The sequence below is a fragment of the Diaporthe citri genome (assembly GCF_014595645.1).
Source record: "Diaporthe citri strain NFHF-8-4 chromosome Unknown scaffold_4, whole genome shotgun sequence".
Lineage (NCBI taxonomy): Eukaryota > Fungi > Ascomycota > Sordariomycetes > Diaporthales > Diaporthaceae > Diaporthe > Diaporthe citri.
This window is the reverse complement of record NW_025064849.1, coordinates 5,122,930-5,137,770: the sequence shown is the minus strand read 5'-3', so window position 1 is coordinate 5,137,770 and position 14,841 is coordinate 5,122,930. Positions and strand designations below refer to the sequence as shown.

General features: G+C 55.6%; 6 protein-coding genes across 6 annotated transcripts; 5 read left to right on the top strand and 1 right to left on the bottom strand.

The window, feature by feature from the left end:
- Positions 1 to 545: 545 nt before the first annotated feature.
- On the top strand, positions 546 to 2,057 carry INS49_010509 (uncharacterized protein; the record flags this gene model as incomplete). Its single annotated transcript, XM_043171234.1, has 1 exon — positions 546 to 2,057. The coding sequence occupies one exon, from the start codon at positions 546 to 548 to the stop codon at positions 2,055 to 2,057; it is 1,512 nt and encodes a 503-aa protein (XP_043025799.1).
- Positions 2,058 to 2,144: 87 nt separating this feature from the next.
- On the bottom strand, positions 2,145 to 4,175 carry INS49_010508 (uncharacterized protein; the record flags this gene model as incomplete). The annotated part of the gene is made up of 4 exons (XM_043171233.1): positions 2,145 to 3,062; positions 3,121 to 3,735; positions 3,779 to 3,934; positions 4,020 to 4,175. 4 exons carry the CDS (start codon positions 4,173 to 4,175, stop codon positions 2,145 to 2,147), a joined length of 1,845 nt encoding a protein of 614 aa, XP_043025798.1.
- A 1,005-nt stretch (positions 4,176 to 5,180) lies between these two features.
- INS49_010507 (uncharacterized protein) lies at positions 5,181 to 6,547 on the top strand (the record flags this gene model as incomplete). The annotated part of the gene is made up of 2 exons (XM_043171232.1): positions 5,181 to 5,337; positions 5,415 to 6,547. The coding sequence occupies 2 exons, from the start codon at positions 5,181 to 5,183 to the stop codon at positions 6,545 to 6,547; spliced, it is 1,290 nt and encodes a 429-aa protein (XP_043025797.1).
- A 1,945-nt stretch (positions 6,548 to 8,492) lies between these two features.
- Positions 8,493 to 9,158, top strand: INS49_010506 (uncharacterized protein; the record flags this gene model as incomplete). The annotated part of the gene is made up of 1 exon (XM_043171231.1): positions 8,493 to 9,158. One exon carries the CDS (start codon positions 8,493 to 8,495, stop codon positions 9,156 to 9,158), a length of 666 nt encoding a protein of 221 aa, XP_043025796.1.
- Positions 9,159 to 10,515: 1,357 nt separating this feature from the next.
- INS49_010505 (uncharacterized protein) lies at positions 10,516 to 12,144 on the top strand (the record flags this gene model as incomplete). Its single annotated transcript, XM_043171230.1, has 1 exon — positions 10,516 to 12,144. The coding sequence occupies one exon, from the start codon at positions 10,516 to 10,518 to the stop codon at positions 12,142 to 12,144; it is 1,629 nt and encodes a 542-aa protein (XP_043025795.1).
- A 1,928-nt stretch (positions 12,145 to 14,072) lies between these two features.
- On the top strand, positions 14,073 to 14,741 carry INS49_010504 (uncharacterized protein; the record flags this gene model as incomplete). Its single annotated transcript, XM_043171229.1, has 3 exons — positions 14,073 to 14,237; positions 14,294 to 14,385; positions 14,690 to 14,741. 3 exons carry the CDS (start codon positions 14,073 to 14,075, stop codon positions 14,739 to 14,741), a joined length of 309 nt encoding a protein of 102 aa, XP_043025794.1.
- Between the last annotated feature and the right edge of the window lie 100 nt (positions 14,742 to 14,841).

Below are 14,841 nucleotides of genomic sequence, written 5' to 3'. Positions count from 1 at the left end.
AAAGTGGCTCTACCGTCCATTAGCAAATCAACGTGCACAGACCACTACTACCTTATGTAAGCTGGCCTGACCTCTCCTCACTGCTGCCTTCTGCTCCCAACCACCAACCACCACACCACACCCTTGCATCACCATCATCATCTCCATCATGACCAACATCCTGACATCTTAATACTGCATTGCACTCTTAGCAGTACCGTCTCAGCTTCACTGTCGCGCACCCACTGCCACGCTACAGACTGCTCGAACCGTGGGTTGCGACTCTGGTTTCGGGCGCTGGGCTTTGGGGAGCAACGTGGTCGACTGCCTCCGTACGCGCTTGGCGAACTTCGTTGCGCGCGGCAGAGACGCTGAGAAGGAGAAGGAGGGCGAGTGTCGCTGTTGCTGTTGCTGTTGCTGTTGCTGTTCATTCACTCGCTTGGGTTGCAATGCAGTTGCAGTCACAGTCACAGCTCCACAGGGACTTCTCTCCCTTTGCCCCCGTTTCCCAATGCTGCCATAGCTGACCGGCATGATCAATCTTGTAGGGCCCATCGCGAAAGATCATGTCCATCTCGAACCAACCTTCAACCCAAGGTCTTGGCCTCCGTGGCCGTAACATCAACGGCTGCTCGATCAACATTGATCATCTCGACTCCCATCACTGCAATCATCAAGAGAACTCAAACGACGCCCTCCCACTTCCCGCCACCCTCAGCATCTTCTTCAACCCAGACAGAAACCTTGCGTTTTTCCGGCTGCGTGCTCAAATCAGCCTCGAAGTCGGCGCAGAGACACGTACAGTGCCCTTCTTCCTCCACATCCCGCCCGACAAGATCGACAACCTCAGCCTACACCAACATGCCAGAACCGCCGACACTACTGGCACCACTGGCTGTCCCAACACAATCCATCCCTCTATGAAGACATGCCTCCGTTTCCGCCTTGCTACAACAGGCTCCATCAGTATCGTTGCGCCCCAAAGCCTGCCGGCCGGCAACCTACGCGCCGCGAATCCCGCTGCTTGTAACACCCTTGATGCCCTGCGCTTGCTCGCTCAACAAGCCGCCATTTGTATATCCCTGCCGCCCGCCGCAGCCACAGTATCCGACCCAACACAGCTTACCGCCCTCTGCGAGGCCGTGTCGACAAGTGGTCGGCTGCATCCGGACCCCGTCCAGGCCAACCTGCGCTCACTGTACCGTGGGGAGGGCGGCCGGGTTGTCGAAGTCGACGAGTTGGTCCCCTTTTCGAACAACGACCGCCCACCTTTGTCGTTATTTGCTGGCCTCCCACCGGCTTACCCGGACGTTGCCGCCGACGCGCCTCCTCATCCCTCTCCTGGGTCTGGACCAAAGCGGCGGCAGCACAAAAGACCGCGCACGCGGTCGCCCTCGCCCACAGTTAGCAGCAGGAGCGAGGCCAGGAGCAGGAGCAGGAGCAGAAGTAGGAGCGGGAGCCGGAGCTCGAGCAGTTCGCCCAGGTACAATAAATGGCAACATCTAAATCTTGCGGTTGGCGAGCGGGAGAAAATCATGGCCGAGCTTTTGCGGCGCACAGAGAAAAAAGAAAAGGCTATAGAGGAACTTCTGCGGCGCGCAGATAAGAAAGAGGAGCGACTCGGTGCAATGCTGTGCGACATAGACGAGAAGCGCATGCGGGTAACTGACGAGACGCGCAAGCTGACGGCTCTAATCGCGTCCTCGGAGGACTGCCGCCGTCACCAGCAGCAGGAACAGCAGCTCGAGAAGGCTGACTCTGCTGAGCGCGCCGCGTCGCAAGTATCCACTGCCTCGCCTGCGCCCCCCGGGCCGCCGGCATCAGAAGGCCACGACTCGACGGCCTCCGTGTCTACCGATGTCTCAGACCGTGTGCAGGCGTACATCGCCACGCAGCTTGATGGCCTGCGTGATGAGATGCGTACGCTGCAGCAGTCGACGGCCAACGACATGGATGAGCTTATGGACCGGAGGCTGGAAGACTATGTGGAAGAGGAAGACATGTTTGATGCGATCCGAGGGGCAGTGGATGAGGCGGTCGCGGGTATCCGAGATAGGATATTGGATGCTTGGATATAGGAATATTGGGAGGAGCATGCTCCCTCAGCCATTTGAGCCTCTATTTCGAGGATATTTGCTATATAAGGGCTTCTTGTAGCTTCTCGCTCACTCCACGACCCAGCTCGTCTCCTCAACTCGCCCCTCGGAGAACAGACGCAGTGCCTCCCCGTACATGACCCCATGAACATAAGCCTCGCCCACAAGGCCCCACCGGCCTTCACCTTCACCAGCTCGCCGACGCAACACGTACGGCGTTGGGCAATAAAATGCCACAGCCAACGTGTCACCCGCCTTTGTGTGTGCGGGCCCCAGTCCTATCCGCCCGCCCTTCGTGGCGAAGAAACGCCGCCGCCGCGTGACCCTCCGTAGCGCCTCCGCGTACCTCTGAACGTCGGGGTCTAAAACCCCGGGGAAGGCCGTACCTGCCGCCTCCACAGCCTGCATATGCTGTCTCAGGCGGAGGTGGGGCGCCGCGCAGAGCTGCGGGTCGGCCGGGTCCCGGTCGTCGGCGATGAGCGTGCGCGCGAGGGCGTCGAAGCCGTCCGCGCCCCCCGGGGAGGGTCCGGCGCGCCAGGGCGAGGCACCGCTCGTGCCACGGGAGGGCCTGCTGGCTGCTGGCTGCTGCTGTCGCCGTCGACCACCTCGGCCACCTCGTCCGCCGCCAGCCCGCCGAGCCGGATCGCGTCCGTCCACTCGACGAGGTGGATCTGCCGCGGGTCGTCCGTGCTGTACAGGTTGCGCGCCGAGTCGCGGCCCCGCAGGATGGTGGCGAAGAGCTTGCCGTGGAAGAGCCTGCTGCGCGGTGTCGCCCGCCGGCCGGTCGTCATCGTACACGCTGACGGGTAGCAGCCGCCGCGAGGCCAGCGGGGCGGTCTCGGGCCGGGACGCGAAGTTGGGGCACCAGCCCGGCAGGCCGGGCATCATCTCGGCGGCGCGGGCGTGGTTGAGGAGGCACTCCCTGGGCTCCTGGCGGATGTAGTGCTTCCCGTAGCGCACGAAGCCGTCGCGCGCCGGCTGGGCCGACTGCAGGCCCAGCCTTCTTGATCATGCCCTTGTCCAGCAGCGCCGACTGGCCGATCACCATGTCGGCGGGGAGGGTGGCGCGGCGCCGGCGGGTGGCGAGGAGGAGGGCTGAGAGGGAGATGGCCCAGCCGGCGTTGCCTCGCCTGCAGGTGCGGATCTCCTCCAGGCTGGCGAAGGCGTGGCGGTGGTCAACCCCATCGTCGGACGGAGGCCCATTCATGGCGAGGAGCCATTCCTCGAGACCATTGGCTTGGATGACGGAGATCAGGTCCTCAAAGGTGTTCCATTGTGCCTGGCTTTCACCGCATATTATTGTTGCGTTGGGTGGCTTGTGGTCGACTTTCTTGTCAAATGACGGCTCGTTCGGGGCGACCACGACCTCTTGGAGTGTCCACAGCCGCGACCACCAGGGCCGGGCAATGATCGTGGACAGCGGCCGCCAGACTTCCTGAGAGGGGGCTGGGATACCAATTACTTCGAAGCTGTCTGGATTTGTTGGGTCGAGCTTGTGGCCCTCAGGCAGAGCGCGTAGATCCGAATTCAGTGTCGGCATGGCCAGAACGGTGCTCTCTTCCGCGGCAGCAGCCTCACCCAGCCAGACGTATACAAGTTCGGCCGCCTCGTATACGTACCGCATGAGTGTGATCTGATTGTCCTTGTCCTCCAGGCACCCCTGGTTGATACAGATCGCATCGATCCATATGAAGCGGTTGTACCGACGGCGCCGCAGCCTGCAGGAAGGCGTGCAGGTTCTTCTGGATGAGCAGCATGCCATCCCGATGTGGCTCGTAATTCGTCACGGCCCTTCCATCGCTTGATTTCTTATTGCTGATGGATGAGACGTACAGCGGGCGAGGCTCCCTTGGGTCTCCCTAGCAATAGGACAGGGCGTCGTAGCCCTTGCCGTCACTGAGCTCGTCAAAAGTATAGTACAGGTCCTCGCTGAAGGACTGATACCAGAGGCGTGGCGTAAATGTTAGCATATCCGAAGTCGATGTTGGTGATGGACAGCAGCTTGCCAGACAGCGGCTCGTCGGCCCCGTTCAGGTCGAGCTTGAAGAGCCGCATCAGGTGCGGGCGTGTTGTGTCGTAGGCATACGGCTGATCTGCCATTTTGCATTACTGGTAAATGAATGTGTTGTCTCTTCCCAATGCTATGTGGTATTGGTTCTTGAACAGCAAACAGGCAACATTAGCTTTAATATATAGCGCTATAGGCAACTGCCGAATTTCCATTATGGGGGCGACAGTGATCTCCTGCCGCATATAGAGATGCGGAACCCTAGGCGGCTGAAAATCGCAAATCTAGGGCCATCAGTCTAGACTTTTGATTGGATATCCAGTGGGAACTCGAAATTTCATGTCTTTGGAATAGAGCCTTTACTATCCAATGATCCGTCTGAATCAATGTCATGGAAACAGATAAAATACCCAATCGAGGCTCTGGCAGCAGCTCACATTGGCACACAGCCAAAGGTAAAAGATAGTCCACACAGCGTCTGGGTTGACCATTGCTTCCTGGCCTGACAGATAAACCCTTGGAATGCTGCCGAGAGTTCATGTATTACTAAGGACTGAAAAATTCTTATTCGGCAGGAACATGTATTTGAAAGACGTATTTGTACCGACAAATTCTCAGAAAACGGAAACAGGCAGCCGCATACTGGATGCTCGTCGATCAGGTTGGCCCGCTAGTGATAAAAGTGGCCGGCGTCCGGTGTCCGGCACATCGATCAGTGTCAAACTTTTGTGAATTGTCCATTGCACTGGCCCAAGATTGAAACAATTCACTTTAAAATTCTGGAATCAAAAATAGACGAAGGAATGGGGCAGTGCCGTCCCACTATGTTTGTGGCCGCAGAACTGTCGCCGGGTGACTCAGCATGGCTTAGCCTCCCTCAATGAACCTCTCCAGTGAGTTTGGCCTGCCTGAAGAAAGGCCATCGCATGTCCTGGGAACAAGAACTTTTTGAGGTTCAAGACACATTATTGATCTACACAATTCACCTTTGAAATACACTTTCGACGACTGAAGGCTTGAGCACCCCGCAAGACAGCTGGAGCAACCTCAACCTGGCCCCTGAATCAACACCAGTCGCAATTGGACATTTACCACGCATGAACATGGCTCCAGACGACGCCATCCACCTCGATGGCCGTACCGGCGAGGGCGGTGGCCAGTTAGTGAGAATCGCAATCGCGCTCGCCTCGGTCGCATGCAAGCCAGTCAAGATCACAGATGTGAGGGGCAACCGCCCAGGGCCACGAGGCGGAGGTAATTGCACAAATGGAACCCCAAACAGCTTCCTGCGTATCATGATCCGCTTCAGAGCTGACAGTCCCGCCCACCAGGCCTTAAGTCACAACACTTCACATCCATCGCCTGGCTCGCCAAGGCAACAGGTGCTGACGTCAAGGGCCTCCAAGTCGGCAGCAAGACGCTGGAGTTCCGGCCAACCCGCGGGCCCGGCGAGCTGTGGGAGAGAAATATCACGATCCGCGCCGAGTCTGCTGCTGCAAGCGCGCTGCTGGTCTTCCAGGCCGTGTTCCCGTTCCTCCTGTTCGCGGGGAACGAGAGCGGCGAGCCGGTTGAGCTGACCATCTCCGGCGGCACCAACGTCTCCTTCTCGCTCAGCTACGAGTACCTGGACCAGGTGCTGCTGCCGACGCTCGAGGATTGGTTCGGTGCCCGCGTGGATAGGCGGCTTGATGGCAGGGGGTGGAGCTTTGGCCCGGCATCGAGAGGGACACTGTGGTTCAGGGTACAACCCGTCTCGCTCGGGGAGACGCTGAAGCTCAGGGATGGGCTAGAGCTGGGGTCGCGGCCAGGAGGTTTCGACATCAAGACTATCGACGTGACCATCATCACACCAAGCACCATGCACGCGGAGCTCCAGGCCGCCCTGCGAGAGCGTCTGGAGAAGACATTCCCCGGGGTGGAGTACGATTTCCGCGCGCCCGAGGAGAGCAAGCACGAGTCGCGCATCTATGTCCTCCTGGTGGCCAAGTCAGTGACACTGCGGCGGGGACGGGATCTACTCTACAATGGAAGGCGCAAGGGTAAGACGACGGCGAAGATCAGCGACGAGGTGGCTAGGGCTGTCACCAAGTCGCTCGCCGAGGAGATCAGCACCGGAGGTGTTGTGGACGAGTTCCTGCAGGACCAGCTCGTCATCTTCCAGGCTCTGGCTGAAGGCAGGACAAGCTTCCCGAGGAGTAGGCCTGAGGGTCATGGAAACGTTGGGCAAACGGGGCAGGCGGCGGGTTCCATCGAGGACGAGCTGGACAGGCTTCACATCGGCGATCGGCTGAGGAAGGACAGAATTGACAAGCCATTTGGCGACCCTGAGACGGACAGCACCCACACCCAGACAGCTCGGTGGGTTACGGCGGAGCTTCTGGGGCCAAGGTTGACTTGGTATAACAAGGGCAGGCTATGTGAAGGAATTGGCTTGAAGTCAGGCATGAGCCAGTCCCTGTCATAGCTGGCATGCCGAAATAAGTAGCCCTATCCGCCAAAGTCTTTTGTTTGTGTGATCATACGTTCAGCAGTGGATGATGCGGTCCGGACTTAGCAAGAACTGGGAAAGACGCAATTACTAAATCTATGTAATTTTACCCAGAACTGTATGAGTCTCTACAAGATGAAATGTGATATCTCAAATCATTTATGCATCCCATCAGTTCAACCCTATTAATCAAGTTGCCCATGATCGGAGTGGGTAGGTCACAAATGGAGTTGTTTACTTCGTACCCTCCCTGAGGGTATTGAGTTTACGGCTGACAAGACTCAGCCGAATTCCTGAAGTCTTTTTGAGAATCAACACCACGCCACTTAGTTTGGGTCGTTCAGCGCCGGAGACACCAGTATTGCCAGTCAGCATTGCTTAATCTAATCACAGGGGAAGAATCCTCGAGAACGGAAGCAGACGCTCTGAGCGAAGATCCCAGCTACGTAGTGGAATCCGGGATTTACACATAAACGAAAACGAGGCTAAAGTCATCAAGTAAATATCCTTGGGAATATGGACATCTCTAGCTATCATGCGCAAATTATTAAGCGTAGCTGGGAGTGACCCGAGCTTGCGAGGGGCGCTCCCGGCTGTGGTTAAGTTCATTATGGTAAATCTGCAAAATGTTTCTCATGCGGGGATTGGTTAATTAATGTATCGCTTTATACCTATGGGGCAAGGGGGCTGTGCGCCCTCTGGCCCTTTGGCGCTCTATTCGCCCATTCGCCCATTCGCCCATTCGCCCTTTGGCCCTTTGGCCCTTTGCGCCCTATTCGCCCATTTACAGCCCTTTAGCCCTTTAGCCTTTTATTCGCTTAATTCGCCCATTTGCCCTTTGCGCCCTATTCGCCCTTTGGCGCTCTATTCGCCCTCTGGCGCTTTATTTGCCCTTTGGCGCTCTATTCGCCCTTTAGCGCTCTATTCGCCCTTTAATGCTCTATTTACCCATTCGCTGCCCTTTAGCCCTTTACGCCTTATTTACCCATTTGCAGCCCTTTGCCCTTTAGCGCCCATAGCTAAGCGCAGTAAAGGGGGGTCCAGGGGGTCCTCCCTAGGAATTAAAATAGCTTTTAGGGCTCCATAGCAACCATGAGCCGTCCCTTGCAATTGCCTTAGGTTTACTCCCAGCTACGCTTATCCCTGGTGCGATTCCTCTAAGCCCCCCGGCTAGCAATATAATCACAACCCCCCCAGCTGGCTTTCTAGAAGCCGGGCAAAATTGATGCTATCCCTATAGCCTTGCGGAGGGCCGTATAGTATCAATTTTGGGGAACCGCACCCGGCTTCTAGTTATCTCTCCCAAGCCGTCTCAACCAACCCATTGCCCGCGCAGACCGTAACAGATGTTCTGAGCACAAGACACTAAATGCTTCAGAGGATTGCCTTGCAGAAGGCTGGCCGGCCCCTCGCAGTTCTTTGGACATGGCCCTTCACTAAGGCGCCTTCGTCCAACAATAGACCCGGCAGTTCTAATTTTGGACGAAAGACATTGGAGCTTAACGACAGAGGTCGGGCACAACGAGTGGCTAAGTGGCGGAGACAGCTTTGATGTGGCAATTCTATCCAGAATGTTTCATCCGCGATGCTGTCTGCCAGCAGGGGTTGCCGTTTTGCTTGATCGTAGAGCTTATATAATGTTTCATCCGGGCGTCGGACCCGCCGTTTGTTTGGTGTTTCCAGCTTGCAGTGAGAGGCGTGACAGGCAAGTCGGTGCTCCCGAGGGGACGGTGGATCCGAACATGGTGTTTCTATATGTTGAGGGCATCCCTTGGTGACACAACACCGGGACAGATCAGTTTCATTATCATCCTCATTGCTTTGCACATCAAACAAGACTTTGCAAGTCACAGAACGTTAATTATTTGCATCAAGCAATTTTTCTATTCAAAGAATACCGGGTCCATCAAACTTAGACACAATGGCGTCTACCTCTGCATCACCACTGGGATCTCTCTCGCGATTCACTCTCGAGATCCGCCGCACTATCTACGACTTCACACTCGACCATTCAGAACGCGACTACCACTTCGAAGTCGAGGCCAACAAAGTCCTCCGCGTCCCAGAGGCCACCGTCTCCCTCCCCCGGCCAACCCCAGTCATGGCGCACGTCTGCGGAGAGATGAGGGACCACCTCCTCGAGAGCCACACCGAGGCCTCTTTCACATGCGTCGTATACAACAGGACCTGCACAGAGGGCGGCTGCTGGGAGGAGAAGGCCGACCCGCGAAACCCGCAGGTTGCCGCCAAGACCGGCTGGTTCAACCGCAAGTCTGACAGGGTGACATTCTCGCGGCACGAGCTCCCCGCGCCCCCGCGCCCGGAGTGCAGCGCCTCCCCGCTGTCGGACGACGAAGAAGAGGAGGAGGATCAATGCTACTCAGGGACATATGAGAAGCAGGGGCGTCAGCTGCTGCTGAGCGTCGAGCCATACCATGTGACGGACTTCGTCAAGCTTGTCGAGGCCGAGCGATCCACGTTGGTCCAGAAGAACCGGGACGAGGAGACTCGCGTATACCCGAGGGACTTCTACGACATCATCCACCAAGGGCCAGCGGTGCTGGTTCGCCGGAGCTGGTGTGCATAGATTCGATGCACTCGGATGAGGAGTGCGATGGCGATTGGCGAGAAGAGATAGTCGTGGAGTGATTTGTACATGTATGGTCGCCTCGGCGGCGACGTTGGGTTTGGGTACACATGTAGCTACTTGCACATGATCTAGACGAAATTGTAGATGGAACGCTTGTCAGAATTTTGAACCCTCTCACAGCATCTCTTTTCCCTGTCGATCCAACAATGGTGTGTTACTGTGACCAATCCGATGCTCGCGCTTAGGCACGACTTGATGACTGCATCATGCGGGTGATTCATCATTGAGATAGCGCCAGCATAGACGTCGGCGTAACAATTGGATCGCGAAGTCCATCTCGGACTCAATAGTCCGACAATTTCTGAATGTCTGTGCCTAACAGCCAACCCTTACGATTCTCACGAGTCATGCTCAATCGCATAGATGTGAATGGGTAGTCCTCGAAGTTGCTGAAACGGAGGGCGGAAGAACATGTATTCATGTATTGGCCGCCATGGTGGAGAAGCCAGGAGTCGACGATCACTTCAACGATCACACCTAGAACCGCATAGGTAGGTTGAGATGACTGATCATTACTTTACCACACCTGTGCCGATCTAGCATCGCTTACGTGTAAACTATGGGAGCGGACATGCATTGGCATAAAGCTATCGTCTGCGATCGCCCTCCCGGCACCGTCACTGCCATGGAACGACACGGAAACTCGCCACACTTATCACCTATCCTGATGGCGAACTTGCTGCGGATGGTCTGATATAATATTATAGCGCAGTGATACCCGCCTGGAAGCGGGAAACGGCATGAAAATGCTACGCGTCATGCAAAGGGCGCGTCCCATCACCCCGCCCTGCCCATGTTCGTCCAGTCTATTCGAGAAGATGTGCCGTGTTTCTGGAAATCGAGAAGACGCAACTGCCGCCGTCGGGGAAAACGGATGCAGTCCAAATGTTTGTTTGCCTGAAGTGTCGTCAGCACTTGATTCTTGTGAAGGCGAAATCAGCAATATGTATATCGCTTCCGCCTCGGTTCGCCATTTTTGAAGCACGCCAAGTGACCCGGGTCAAAGACAATCATCAGTTTCATTGCGAACCCAATTAGAAGCTCACGCCTAATTAAGAACGCCGCCCTGTTGAAGAGAAGAGGACAGGAAAGAAGATACGAAGAGATATTCTTATCACCTCTGCCGCAACTTTGGACCTAATAGACTTCCAACACCAGGCCCCGTATCTTACGAGAAAAGAGATACCCGCAATTAGTGAACAGTAACAATTCACTTGCGAAAACATTACTCCTCTGAACTCAACATCTTTTACATAGATCTCACTATTCGGGTCCACGAGGGCACACCGCGAACATGGAGCCACGCTGGTTTGTCCTCCTGGGCATTGCTCTGTCCGTGTTTTGCCGAGCCTTGTATCTTTGGCTTACTCGTCTGCCTCTTCCACCGGGCCCTCCTGCCCTCCCAATCCTAGGAAACATCCTATCGATGCCCAAAACCCACTCCTTCAAGCAGTTCCACGCCTGGAAGCAACAGTACGGCCCCATCTTCCGTCTCCTCGCAGGCAAGGACACCATTATCGTCCTGGGCGACCAAGCCACCGCCCACGAGCTCCTCAACAAGCGGAGCACAAACTACTCTGACCGCCCGCGCCTGCCAATGGCCTCGGAGCTGCTCTACAAGGGCGACCACATGCTCGTCCGCCGCTACGACGACAAGTACCGCGCCCACAGGCGCAACCTGGGCCAGCTGTTCACGCGTCGTGCGACCCAAGCCGTCACGCCCCTCGCGGACATGGAGAGCATCGCCTCGCTGCGGCAGCTGCTCAGCTTCGTCGAGGGCAGCCAGGAGGCCCGCCGCGCCGCCCGCGCGTACGTGCGGCACGTCCACGACCAGCGGCCGCTCTTCGACGCCTACTGCGCCCTCGTGATGGCGCTGCACCGCTTCACGGCGTCCATGTCGTACACGCTGCTGTACGGCTTCCGGGTCGAGACGGGCGAGGAGCCGGTGATGGCCGACGCCCAGGTCATCGAGGACCACTTCGCGCGCGCCATGAGGCCGGGCGTGTGGCCCTGCGACATGTTCCCCGCCCTCAACTACCTCCCCTCGTGGCTCGCGCCGTGGAAGCGCACGGCGGAGGAGTGGTACCGCTTCGAGCGGGAGCACCACATGCGCGGCAACGCGAGGGGCCGCGCCAGCCGCGCGTGGAACTGGACCAAGGCGCTGGCGGGAGCCAAGACCGCCGCGCGGCTGAACCCGGAGTCGCTCGCGTACGACGCCGGGATCCTCAACAACGCGGCGCTGGACACGACGACGCAGACGCTCGAGATGTTCGCCATGGCGGCGGTCGAGAACCAGGACAAGATGCGCATCGCGCGGGACGAGATCGACCGCGTCGTGGGCCGCGGGCGCCTGCCGTCGCCGGCGGACGAGGAGGACCTGCCCTACGTGCGCGCCGTCGTCGAGGAGACGCTACGCTGGCGGCCTATCATCATCGGCGGGGTGGCGCACGCCAGCATGCGCGAGGATGTTTATAACGGTTACAGGATCCCCGCGGGCTCTATTGTTATCCCGAACAATTGGTCTATCCACATGGATGAGAGCATATACAAAGACCCCCATCTCTTCCACCCGGAGCGCTGGCTCGAGGACCCGGGCCTCCCCGCGCCGGTGGGATTCGGGTTTGGCCGCCGCGTATGCATGGGCGAGCCGATTGCGCGCGGCTCGCTGTTTCTCATGGTTTCAAGGCTGCTGTGGGCATTTGAGTTTAGGAGGCAGCTGGACGAGGCGGGCGGCGAGATCGCAGTGGACACCATGGATGTGGCGGACTATTTCATCGTGAGGCCCAATCCGTTCCCTGTGAGAGTCACCTGCAGGCACGAGTCAGTACGAAAGGTCGTGGATGATGCTTGGAATGAGGTTGAGAAGGATCCCGATGCTATTATGGAGGAGATGGGGAAGCGCTTTGAGGGAAAAATGAGATGAGGAGTGGTTCATGTGTTGAGATGTACACACAAAGAATATGTGTCCGGCATCACTGCCAGCTCTTGTACGGTGGGTTCGCGCAGAGTTGAGCTTGTATACAATCAACTGGAATTGACATTAAACCCTGCCTGTGGTCGGATAGTTTAAATGCCATGAGGGACCTCTTCTTCTTCCATCCGTACTTGGGACGAATCGTTGTGGATATGATAGGAATGAAATGCTCATGCTAGTCAATACTCTGCCAATAAGCGATTTGATGAATACTTTGACTCATGGGCTACCCCGAAATAACATGATTCAGATGATTATCTCGGCTTCTTCCCAAAATCCATATGGAATCATTTGAGTGTAATATCGAATTCTGGTGCTTACTACTCCAATCACGTACTTGCCGATGCCACAATGCTTAACGAACACGACAAAGAGTTCTCGAGGGACCTTGTACTTTCCCCGCAAACGGAAAAGGAAATCCACTCGTACAGGCTGGATTGAATGTTGCTGTTTGCTGTTTCTTTGTTGTCGCTGCGGTTTGTAGACTGTACGGCCTTATGTTTAATGCTTGCTTATAGGACCATGCTGTGACCCTTGGGCCGAGCAAGGCTTCGCCGCAACTGCAGTTAACATTTTCACAATTTTCGCATCCTTTCAGTGCTGGAGCTTTCCACCCAAATTTCAAGATGGCTGAAGAAGGACAGGGGATTTCAAGGGAAACACGTTTCTACCTGCAACGCGGGATAGACTACTTCGACTTTTTCAGGCGCGGTGAAGTCAGACGTTGGAACGATGCTGCTCGTCAGCCGGTCTATATGCAATTTCCCACTCCGTTCAATCCAGCCTTTCAGCCCGATGCTGGTATTGTGGACCCGGCGCTACCGATCCCCGCCCGTCAATACCTACCTTTCAGTCAGGTTAAGAGAACAGATGATGGCGCAGGTCGCACAGTGCCGCAGAATATGAGAACAAATATAGAGTCACTCGGGTGGAGAATGGTCAAGATACTCGGTGCCGGGTCGCAAGGCTTAGCCGTACTATTTGAATCCGTAAACGACGGGAGTAAGGCTGTATTTAAATGGGGCAGCGATGTCTTTTCGATGGCTATCGAACTTTGGGCTATGAGGCAAATGGTGGGAGCGAGACATATCATCCAGGTGAGATTCCACACGGTCCAAGCTCCCCTCGCCCCTGACTTCCAGAAGAATGGCAGGTGGTCAGGCGTACTCTACTCACATAGCTCCATCATTATCATCTATTCACTCATCGGCCCCTTGGAAGTTTTGAACGCTAGTTATGATCGATGAAACAAACCAGCCTCCTAATAATTTGGCTACAATGGACTTTTCATTGTTGTAAATGCTAATCATTTTGTATGTAGCGTAAATATCCGCCTGGCGTTCCCGATTTCCGTATGGATCGTATATCAGAAGCATATATGAATCGGTGCCTGGCTCAGGACGTGCCATCCACTGCATTCATAACAACCCTCTTAGGCGGGGTTGATGGATTGCTATATGTGATGGAATACATGGAGCACGGAAATTTCAATGTAATTTCCTGACCTCCTTTTGTCTTTGGAAATATGAAAGGTCTATTCGAAAGGGAAATCCTCCCACCCCTAGAAAGCAAAACGAACCGTCTGGGCCGTTTAAACAATTCAGAGAATGCTAACGAGCACCAACACTTGTACACAGGGAGTTGCTCGTAGGTTGTCTTACGCCAACGTTTACCTCAAAAGTTCAGAGGTTTGGAGAGTGTTCTATTGCCTCTTCAGAGCTTGTGTTGGTTTGGCTTACCCGGGCCGATGGGACCAGGGCATTGACCCGACAACACAAGTGGTTCCGACACAGGAGGAATTTGTACCTTTGAGCGGAGGCCAGCCCGTGAGCACAGGAAACGGTCTCATAGACTTCGACATAAATGATCGTAACGTCATGGTCGGCGAAGACCGCTCGACACTCGCCGCAGGAGATCACCCGCACGATCAAAGCCCAATCTTCAAGATCGGCGATCTAGGCGATGTCAATGCTCTTAGGACTCCGGGGTACCGTAGGAGCTTGAAGGCTCATGCCATGTTCAGGGTATCCGGTAATCCGACTGTATGTTGTATGTTGCCGCTAGATCATGATCCGCATTGCTAACAAAAGTTTCAAAGTGTAATACTCCGGAGCAGTTTGCTCCCGGCTGGAATAACGTCTATGATGACGCGTCTCTGGCCCAGGAAGATACGGCTGGAAAGTTTGATTGGTGGACAAACCGTAAGCAAAGCCATATCTACGCCTGTCAAGATAAATATTGCAGAACATGTCCATCGGTAGCTGATTCTTCAAACAAAGTGTGGCAAATTGGGAGATTGATGACTATCCTTGTGAGCAACCCTCAAGCCCGTGCTTAGGCTCCCTACACCTATCCACTGACCCAGTCTTGGCCCTTGGTCGTTTTGATCCAAGTCGCGAGAATTGGATCGCAGGGAATGACTTGGGCCAAAAAAAAAGAAAGGACACAACTTTTGTTTGACTCGGAATTGAGTTCAGCTGACCCATCTACGCAGCTCACCCAACAACAGGCACAAGTCCCGCCTGATTGCGTGTGGACAGACGTGACAATAGCCAACGGCAACAAAAAAAGAATACCTACTTATGTTGCTCCTCTTGTGACCGATCCGGTCATGGCAGGATACGACCCATTAATTATCGACACGGT